Source organism: Bos grunniens, chromosome 7, assembly GCF_055505025.1.
Source record: "Bos grunniens cultivar Pamir isolate PY7600 chromosome 7, Bosgru_T2T1.0, whole genome shotgun sequence".
Lineage (NCBI taxonomy): Eukaryota > Metazoa > Chordata > Mammalia > Artiodactyla > Bovidae > Bos > Bos grunniens.
The window spans coordinates 1,648,588-1,659,211 of record NC_141171.1 but is presented as its reverse complement, the minus strand read 5'-3'; the positions used below and the strand labels follow the sequence as shown (position 1 = coordinate 1,659,211).

General features: G+C 52.0%; 1 protein-coding gene across 1 annotated transcript; it reads left to right on the top strand.

The window, feature by feature from the left end:
* The first annotated feature begins 7,405 nt into the window (after window positions 1-7,405).
* On the top strand, window positions 7,406-10,624 carry LTC4S (leukotriene C4 synthase). Its single transcript, XM_086407878.1, has 5 exons — window positions 7,406-7,839; window positions 9,716-9,815; window positions 9,923-9,993; window positions 10,092-10,173; window positions 10,404-10,624. The coding sequence occupies exons 1-5, from the start codon at window positions 7,782-7,784 to the stop codon at window positions 10,543-10,545; spliced, it is 453 nt and encodes a 150-aa protein (XP_086264004.1). The 5' UTR covers window positions 7,406-7,781; the 3' UTR covers window positions 10,546-10,624.

Sequence of the window (10,624 nt, the reverse complement as noted above, 5' to 3'; positions counted from 1 at the left end):
CCAAGATGTCCTTCAGTAGTGAGTGGATAAATAAACTGGTACACCCAGACAATGGAATATAATTCAGGACTGAAAATAGGTGAGCTATTAAGTCATGAAAAGACATGGAAGAGCTTTATTTTTTTTTCCTTTTTTAAATTTTTTTATTTTTTTACTTTTGTATTGGTTTTGCCATACATCAACATGAATCCATCACGGGTGCACACGTGTTCCCCATCCTGAACCGCCCTCCCACCTCCCTCCCCATACCATCCCTCTGGGTCATCCCAGTGCACCAGCCCCAAGCTTCCTGTATCCTGCATGGAACCTGGACTGGCAATTCGTTTCTTATATGATATTATACATGTTTTAATGCCATTCTCCCAAATCATCCCCCCTTCTCTCTCACACAGAGTCCAAAAGACTGTTCTATACATCTGTGTCTCTTTTGCTGTCTCGCATACAGGGTTGTCATTACCATCTTTCTAAATTCCATATATATGCATTAGTATACTGTATTGGTGTTTTTCTTTCTGGCTTACTTCACTCTATATAATACGCTCCAGTTTCATCCACCTCATTAGAACTGATTCAAATGTATTCTTTTTAATGGCTGAGCAATACTTGGAGATCCAACCAGTCCATTCTGAAGGAGATCCGCCCTGGGATTTCTTTGGAAGGAATGATGCTAAAGCTGAAACTCCAACTTTGGCTTTTTGGCCACCTCATGCGAAGAGTTGACTCATTGGAAAAGACTCTGATGCTGGGAGGGATTGGGGGCAGGAGGAGAAGGGGACGACAGAGGATGAGATGGCTGGATGGCATCACTGACTCGATGGACGTGAGTCTCAGTGAACTCCGGGAGTTGGTGATGGACAGGGAGGCCTGGCGTGCTGCAATTCATGGGGTCGCAAAGAGTCGGACACGACTGAACGACTGATCTGATCTGATCTGAATACTCCATTGTGTATATGTACCACAGCTTTCTTATCCATTCATCTGCTGATGGACATCTAGGCTGCTTCCATGTCCTGGCTATTATAAACAGTGCTGCGATGAACATTGGGGTACATGTGTCTCTTTCAATTCTGGTTTCCTCAGTGTGTATGCCCAGCAGTGGGATTGCTGGGTTGTATGACAGTTCTATTTCCAGTTTTTTAAGGAATCTCCACACTGTTCTCCATAGTGGCTGTACTAGTTTGCATTCCCACCAACAGTGTAAGAAGGTTCCCTTTTCTCCACACCCTCTCCAGCATTTATTGCTTGTAGACTTTTGGATCGCAGCCATTCTGACTGGCATGAAATGATATCTCATTGTGGTTTTGATTTGCATTTCTCTGATAATGAGTGATGTTGAGCATCTTTTCATGTGTTTGTTAGCCATCTGTATGTCTTCTTTGGAGAAATGTCTATTTAGTTCTTTGGCCCATTTTTTGATTGGGTCGTTTATTTTTCTGGAATTGAGCTGCAGGAGTTGCTTGTATATTTTTGAGATTAGTTGTTTGTCAGTTGCTTCATTTGCTATTATTTTCTCCCATTCTGAAGGCTGTCTTTTCACCTTGCTTATAGTTTTTTTTGTTGTGCAGAAGCTTTTAATTTTAATTAGATCCCATTTGCTTATTTTTGCTTTTATTTCCAATATTCTGGGAGGTGGGTCATAGAGGATCCTGCTGTGATGTATGTCGGAGAGTGTTTTGCCTATGTTCTCCTCTAAGATTTTTATAGTTTCTGGTCTTATGTTTAGATCTTTAATCCATTTTGAGTTTATTTTTGTGTATGGTGTTAGAAAGTGCTCTAGTTTCATTCTTTTACAAGTGCTTGACCAGTTTTCCCAGCACCACTTGTTAAAGAGATTGTCTTTTCTCCACTGTATGTTCTTGCCTCCTTTCATGGAGGAGCTTTAAATGCATACTACTAAGTGAGAGAAGCCCATCTGGAAAGGCTACTGTGATTCCAATCACATGGCATGGAAATGATAAAACTGTAGAGATGGAGGAAAGTTCCATGGATTCCAGGGGGAGAACAGAAAGGCAGCCAGGCCACCTGGGTAGCCACTCACTTGCTCATTCACAGTTAGTTATGTTTCTCTGAGCATCTACATCACGTGGACAGGGCTTGGGGACCAGGCAGAGGAGAGTCATCTCCTCCCAGGTACTCCTGAAAGGATACGGAGACAGAAATCCAACAAGGAACACAGAAAGGGACAGGGTTGCCAGGGAAGGGTGACAGAGACCCTGGGGGTGCCTAAGGGACCCCAGGTGCCCAAACAGAGTCACGCTGAGAAGGGCCAAGTTCATAGCCATGAACTGTGAGCCACGAATCTCAGTGTAGAGCATGAGCTGGGAACAAGTGGGTTAAGTCAAGAGCAAGACGTGACATCATCCTGAATGTTATTTCTTTGTGCGTAAAGCTTAGGGATGTGGTAAGAACTGTGGACACACATCACTTCTGTGGCATTCTTGCCCAAATGAATAACCTCAGTCTAATCATGTGAAGACATCAGAAAGTCCAAACTGAGGGTCATCTACGAAAGAACTCACATTCCACAACAGTGCTGACATGGTAAAAGATGAACACACACTGAGGACCCGTCCCGTTGGCTCAGACTGGAGGACACATGGTCCTGGTCCAGAAGAAGGATGTTAGGGAATGACATGCTGAAACTTGGATAAGGTCTGTAGATTAATTGTCAGTTCTAGATCAATGTTAGTCTCCTGGATTTAACCACATTACCATTGTTATGTAATGTGCTAACTTTTGAAGAAGCTAGGGGAAGCGTTTACAAGCGTCCTTTGTACTATTTTTTTTTAATGCTTTGGCCAAGCTGCACCATGTGGGGTATTAGTTCCCTCACCAGGGATGGAACCTGCACCCCCTGTGGTGGAAGTGTGGCATCTAAACCACTGGCCCACCTGGAAGCTCCTCTCTTTGTACTGTTTTTTAAAAGCAATTTTAGTGAGGTATAATTTACATACCATAACATTCACCCTCTTAAGTGTGAAATTCAATGCTTTTTGGCAAATTTACCGACTTTTCAGACTTCACCAAGTTCAGTTTTAGAACATTTTCATCATCTGTGTGGATCACAGCAAACTGTGGAAAATTCTTAAAGATATGAGAACAGCAGACCACCTTACCTGTCTCCTGTATGTGAGTCAGGAAGCAGCTGTTAGAACCCTACATGGAACAACTGACTGGTTCAAAAATGGGAAAGGAGTGTGACACAGGTGTATATTGTTAACCTGCTTATTTAACTTCTATCCAGATTACTTTGTGCAAAATGCCAGATTGGATGAATCACAAGCTGGAATAAAGATTGTTAGGAAAAATATCAACAACTTCATATATGCAGGTGATACCACTCTAATGGCAGAAAGCAAAGAGGAACCCAAGAGCCTCTTGATGAGGGTGAAAGAGGAAAGAGAAAAAGCTTGCTTAAAGCTCAAAAAAAAAAAAAAAAAAAAAAAAAAAACCAACCCAAAAAACTAAGATCATGGCATCTGGTCCCATAACTTCATGGCAAATAGAAAAGGAAAAAGTAGAAGCAGTGACAGACTTTTCTTTCCTTGGACTCCAAAATCACTGCAGATGGTGACTGCAACCATGAAGTTAAAAGATGCTCGCTTCTTGGAAAAAGAGCTATGACAAACCTAGACAGCACATTCAAAAGCAGAGACGTCACTTTGCTGACAAAGTTCTGTCTAGTCAAAGCTATGGTTTTGCCAGTAGTCATGTACGGATGTGAGTGTTGGACTATAAAGAAGGCTGAGCGCTGATGAATTGATGCTTTTGAACTGTGGTGTCGGAGAAGACTCTTGAGAGTCCCTCGGACAGCAAGGAAATCAAACAAGTCTATCCTAAAGGACTGATGCTGAAGCTCCAATACTTTGGCCACCTGATGCAAAGAGAAGAGCTGACTCACTGGAAAAGACCCTGATCCTGGGAAAGATTGAGGACAAAAGTTGAAGAGGGCAGCAGAGGATGATATGGTTAGATAGCATCACTGACTATCCAGGAGATAGTGAAGGACAGGGAAGCCTGAAATGCTGCAGTGCAAGGGGTTGCAAAGAGTCCGAGAGGACTTAGAGACTGAACACCACCATCCCAGTCATGGTCCCAGCCCTAGGCCACCAGTGATCTGTTTTCTGTTTCCATGGATTGTCTTTTCTGGACATTTCATATAAAGAGAATTGAATATGTGTTTTGAGTCTGCCAAAATTTTGCATAACATTTTGGAGGTCTTTGTACTGTTAATATTTTAGTGGGACCCTGGGTGAAACTTGAATAAGATTTGTAAATATCTGATAGTATTGTATCAATGTTAATTTCTGAGTTTACATAATTGAATTAGAATTGTATAAGATTTTAACATTAGAGGAAGCTGGGTGTTAGGAAATGTGTGCTATTTTTACAACTTTTTTGGTAATAAAATAATTGCAAAGTAAGTCTTTTTATAACTTAAGCTTGGGGTCTGAGTTGTGCACTGCTTATGCTTGTCTATGGTACTGAGAGTGTGGTTTCTTTTCAACAGAATGGTTTGGCTGGCCTTTCCATTTCCAGAGATCCTTGGTGAGCTCAGTTTCCAGGATGTTCTTCAGGGAAAAGTAGGGGCTAGTGCAGGGGCAATGGCACCCCACTCCAGTACTCTTGCCTGGAAAATCCCATGGACGGGGGAGCCTGGTGGGCTGCCGTCTATGGGGTCACACAGAGTCGGACACGACTGAAGCGACTTAGCCGCAGCAGCAGCAGTACAGGGGCGTAGGCCTGAGTCACTGAGGCATGGCCTGCAGGGGTTTCAGTTCAGTTAAATCGCTCAGTCGTGTCTGATTCTTTGCAACCGCATGGACTGCAGCATGCCAGGCTTCCCTGTCCATCACCAACTCCTGGAGCTTGCTCAATCTCATGTCCATTGAATCGGTGACGCCATCCAACCATCTCATCCTCTGTCATCTCCTTTTCCTCCTGCCTTCAATCTTTTCCAGCAACAGGGGCTTTTCTAATGAGTTGTTTCTTTGCATCAGGTGGCCAAACTCTTGAAGCTTCAGCCTCAGCATCAGTCCTTCCAACGAATATTCAGGACTGATTTCCTTTAGAATGGACTGGTTTGATCTTGCAGTCCAAGGGACTGTCAAGAGTCTTCTCCAACACCACAGTTCAAAAGCATCAATTCTTCAGCGCTCAGCTTTCTTTATGGTCCAACTCTCACATCCATATATGACTACTGGAAAAACCATAGCCTTGACTAGACGGACCTTTGTTGGCAAAGTAATGTCCCTGCTTTATATATGTTATCTAGGTTGGTCATAGCTTTTCTTCCAAGGAGCAAGTGTCTTTTCATTTCATGGCTGCAGTCACCACATGCAGTGATTATGAAGCCCAAGAAAATAGTCAGTTTCCGTTGATTCCCCATCTATTTGCCATGAAGTGATGGGACTGGATGCCATGATCTTAGGGTTTCTTCAGGGGTTTAGGGAGGGGCTTTTTCACTGCCCTTCAATGTTGGCACTTCCAGGGCTGGCTGCTAAGGAGGGTGAGTGGGTGGCTTCTGCATGGAAGGCCTTAGGCTCAACCTCTGTCAGCCTGAGCAAGGTCCAACCCTGAGAGACTGCGGAAGCTCAGAGAGAGGGAGGTGTGGATCAAGAGATCTGGAGAGGGTTTCAGGGGCTGAGCCCACAGCTGTTGCCTGGACATCTGCCCAGGGACTTCCTCAGAAGCTGCTGATAATTAGGCCTCAGCTTCCTGCTGCCAGCTCAGAACAGAGTCTGTCTCGGTTCAGAGGAAATGAGAGCTTGTCAGAGAAGACAGCCTGAACATGTGCAGAGACGCATGGACACACAGAGGCCCATGAACGAGCTTCAAAATAATCGTAAACACCTTGACCCATGGGATCGCAGCATGGAGACACACAGGTTCCTGTGAACACTGGCACACAGCCCACCCGTGGCGCATGTGTCCCACCCTTCAGGGAGCCTGTCTAGGGCTGGAGGAAAGATCAGAGCAGGGGTCCTAGTAGGGGCTGAACTGGTGGAGAGAGCTGGAGGACGCATCCTGCATCTGCTCCCTGGTACTCCTGTCTCTGTTTCAGTCATTTCCACATCACAGAGCACCTACTAACTGCTACGGGAAGACTTGTCCAAAGCAAGCCCAGACTTGGAGACCCACCCCTGCTCCTGAGGAGCTCCCAGCAACCCCAGCTGGTGTGCAGCTGGTTCTCAGGGGACAGTGATGGACAAAGAGCATTCGCTGGGTGTTGAGCAGGTGATGAGAGGCCAAAGGGAATTCTTGGGGAGCCTAACAGGCAACAAAGCCCTCAGGCTGGAACCCAGGCTTGGGCGGTGAGGGCGGAGGTCCCCAGGTCACAGCACCATGATACACGGAGACTCTCCAGTGGGACCAGGCAAAGGGGTGCCAGGGCGTCCTGGCAGCCCACCAGCCAGTGCAGCAAAGGCGGCCCCAGAATCCAGCTGCTCTGTCCCTCCCACAGCATGGCTCGTGCTCGCTTGCCAGTCTGGACTCTGTTGCCACTGACCAAAACCCACTTCAAACCAACTTGAGCAAAAAGGAGAAGTGACCGTTTTACAAAATGGAAAAGCTGAACAGTCAGGGGGTTGTCTCAGGCAAGGTGGCCCCAGGGCTTCAGGACGTAAGCTGCCTCTCTTCTCACAGCCTACCCCTGGGTTGGCTCTGTCTTCCTCAGGATGATGAGAGGCTGGAAGTTGCCCTCAGGAATCTCCCTCCCATTCCGAGTTCCCCTCCCCAAAGTTCTAAGGAAGTTGCCAGGACTCCGGCTCACCATCTTGGGTCAGCCCTGGGCCCCACAGGCAGTTTTGGCCCACGTGTCCGTCCCGCAGGCCTGGGGGTGGGAGGCGGCTGTCCAGGGCTCAGAAGCTGAGTGTGGGCAGAGCTGAGGCTTCACGAAGAGGGATGCTGGGCAGGCAGAAATGGCAGGTGACTGTGGGTACCAGGGCCAGAGGCCCAGAGAGGACAGCTTCAGACATCCCAAGGGGGCTGACCAGGCCAGCCCAGTGGCCTTTGGGATGGCCCACGTGCATGGAGCCCAGGCAGCTGTAGAACTGGTGGACATCAGGTTTTCTGGAAGGGAGCGAGGACTTGGCTGTGCCCGTGTGGGTTGGGTGCTTGGAGTACCTTGTAGTCGGAGTTGCATGTTATAAAACAACCCCAGCTGGGGAGTGGGAGATACAGGAGTGGGTTGATAGGGGGCCAGGGCCAGGAGTGCATGAGGGGCCCGTGCCCCGTGGCCAAGCAAGAGGTGACTGGGCAGGGTGCCTTGGAAAGCGGCACAGGGGGTGGATTTGAGAATGAATGGGACTTGGGAAATGGTGGCGATGGGTGGTTCAAGTAGGAGCGTCTCGATTCCTGAGATCCGATCCTGGACGAGAGAAGGTCTGGAGGGCCAGGTGGGATCTGCTGCTATTGTGGGGCCTTTGGGGACACTCGGGTGATCTGGCAGCTGAAGCAAGCCTAGGGTGGACAGTTTGAGTTCTGCCAGCGCAAGGCTAGGCCAAGAAGGGCCAAAAGGACTGGGAGGAGGAGGCTGGGCTGTCCCCAGGCAAACACTCTCTCCTGCCCAGGCTCCATGTGGTCCTGTTTCCGCCTGCTCAGCTGCCCAGGCTGTCCCAGGCTGTGGCCACGCCCCTTCCCACTCACGGCCACTGAGGAGGGGCGGGGAGAGCGGGCCACTCTTCCTCTCCCTGGCCAGCCTCGGAGCAGCAGACAGGGTGATAAAGCCCCGCAGATAACCCGCTCACAGGCCAGCCTGGCCCACCAGAGCCGCCGCCACCATGAAGGACGAGGTAGCTCTTCTGGCCTCTGTCACCCTCCTGGGCGTCCTGCTGCAAGGTAGGCTGGCTCCTGCTCTGGAGGTGGGTGGGCCTCGGACTCCTTCCTCCCTCCAGGCTCTGGGCAGGGTCGGGGGGGAGGGGTGCTGGAAAGGCCAGGCCTAGGTGAGGGACAGCCCAGACTCCCAGTACTCGAGCTCTGCTGGCCCCAGAGGAAGGGATGCTCCAGGGCTGAAGGCCTGGCACTTTCCCCAAGTGGGAAGGGGAGAGGCCCTGGAGGGGTGTCTGCAGGGCAAACTGTGAAACTCTGGGCAGGGACCACAGCTGAGAGGTGCCTGACCTAGGGGATGGGCAGGGAAATGGAAAAGGCTCCTGAGGGATGAGGGAGGTAGGCATGCGGGATGCCTGGCTTGGGGCTGGGGGTGGTCCCCTGAGCAGCATAAAGAGCCCTGGAGGAGGGCAGGGCTTTCAGTGAGAAAGTGGGGCATCCAGCCATGTTGGACTGAGCAGGAGGGCAGGGTGCCAGTATGAAGGGATGTTCTGGTGTTGGGTATAGAAGTGGGACAGCCATGGGCCTGAGGCAGCCCTACTCCAGATGCCCGCTGCCCTCTCCAACTGTCTCTTCTCTGGGTGTCCCAGTGGGAGGACCCCATCCCCTGGCCCTGCCTTCAAAGGCACTCTTTTTATCCTGGAAGCTGGACAGGGTTGAAACCCCCAAAGGTGCCTGCTGAGTGCTCTTTTCAGATTGGCCGTAGATGACACATTCCTGGGACAGACATGCCCTAGGACAAGACACAGCCTGAGGGAGGGGCCCTGGAGCCGCTGAGCACACAGACTGAGTTGATCTCCAGCCATACCAGTGAGCTCACCCATCAGGTGGCCCTGCATGGTGCTGGCAAGGCCACCCTTGGTATTCACAGGGCACTCAGGTTGAGCCCTACAGGAAGCCTGGCACCAAGGGCATCAGAGCCACAGAACTTGCAGGAAGATAGTTGGAGACACCCAGTACTGCAACTGTGTGTGTGGTGGGCACCTGGCCTGCGACCAAGTAGAAGGGTTCCTGTGCACTCAGGCTCTCAAGAGTCAGCCCCCACTCTCTCTGTACCCATGGGTGTCAGAAGGCAGAGGGGCAGAGGCCGGTGGTTTGGAGCTGGACTAGAACAGTCCCAGCTGTTAACCACCTGGGGGCAGAGGAGAGGGTATCTAGAGCCTGACTGAGGCAGGGTCCAGAGAGCCTGAACAGAGAAACCGAGGCAGGACCGGACGCCACAGTTTGCAGGCACAGCAATCCAGGAGGCCCCTCCTGGTGAACTCTGTGGGTGGGGGAGCAGGGACGATGGCCACAAGGTGTGTGCTCCCTTGAATCTGGAAGGATGCAGCCAGCTGTGGCTCAGTTGGTAAAGAACCTGCCTGCAAGACAGGAGACCCAGGTTCGATCCCTGGGTCGGGAAGATCCCCTGGAGAAGCAAACGGCAACCCACTCCAGTATTCTTGCCTGGAAAATCCCTTGGACAAAGGAGCTTGGTGGGCTACAGTCCATGGGGTCTCAAAGAGTCAGACAGGACTGAGCAACGAACACTTTGGCTGTCGGTCACAGTCCCTGCCTAGAGGGTGGGAATTGGGTATCTGCTTGCATTTTGCAAGTCAAACTAACTCAGGAGCAAAGTCCTTTCGAGGGCAGGTGTCCTGTGAGGTGTCATCCCTTCCTCCTACACTCATTGGGCTAGACAGGACCTCTCAGAGCCCCAGGCCCACACCCTGCCCTCCCTATTGAGTGTCATGGACACCGGAGACGAGCGGGGTCCGGTGGTCCTCTTATGTTGGGCTTTAAAGGGGAGTCTCCACGAGCAGGGCATGGAGCAGGGATCAGGGAAGATGCGCAGCCAGGCCGGGAGTCAGGATGCGGAGTCTGACTCCTGCAACACCTCCGTCCCCAGCCTACTTCTCTCTGCAGGTGATCTCGGCGCGCAGGGCCTTCCGCGTGTCGCCGCCGCTCACCACCGGCCCGCCGGAGTTTGAGCGCATCTACCGAGCCCAGTGAGCCGCGGCGGGAGGGCGCGGGGTGGGCAGCGAGGCAGCCCCCGGGCGGGCAGGTTCTGAGGAAGCAGGCCGGCGCCTTCATGCTAACCCCGCCCGCACCGCAGAGTGAACTGCAGCGAGTACTTCCCGCTGTTCCTCGCCATGCTCTGGGTGGCCGGCATCTTCTTTCACGAAGGTTTGGACACGGGCTAGGGGCGCGTGCACTGGAGCCTGGGGGTCCCCGCAGCATCGGGCTCACCTCAGCCTGCCCTGCCGTCCCCTCCCCTGCCCCAGGTGCGGCAGCACTGTGTGGTCTGGTCTACCTGTTCGCACGCCTACGCTACTTCCAGGGCTACGCGCGCTCTGCGCAGCAGAGGTGAGAAGCGGGGCGGGGCGGCTCCCCGGAGGTCCGCCGGGGCGGGGAAAGGTGGTAGATGGGCAGGACGGTGACGGCTGAGGCCGCCAGCGGCGTGCGGGCGGGATCGGGCTGCTGGTTGGAGGCGGGTCCCTTTTGGGGTCCAGTGGGCGGGCTCCCGGTGGAGACGGGCTGGTGGGGTTGGGCTGGGCTCGGCGTCCTGCCCCGCCGCCGCTGAGTCCCACTCGCAGGCTGGCCCCGCTGTACGCGAGCGCGCGCGCGCTCTGGCTTCTCGTGGCCCTGGCGGCCCTTGGCCTGCTCGCCCACTTCCTCCCGGCCGAGCTGCGCGCCGCGCTCCTTGGACAGCTCCGGAAACTGCTGCTGAGGTCCTGAGACGGAGGACCCCTGGACGACGGATCTGCAGTTGAGCCGGAGCCTCCTCCAGTTTCTCATTAAAGCGTCCATGACAGGA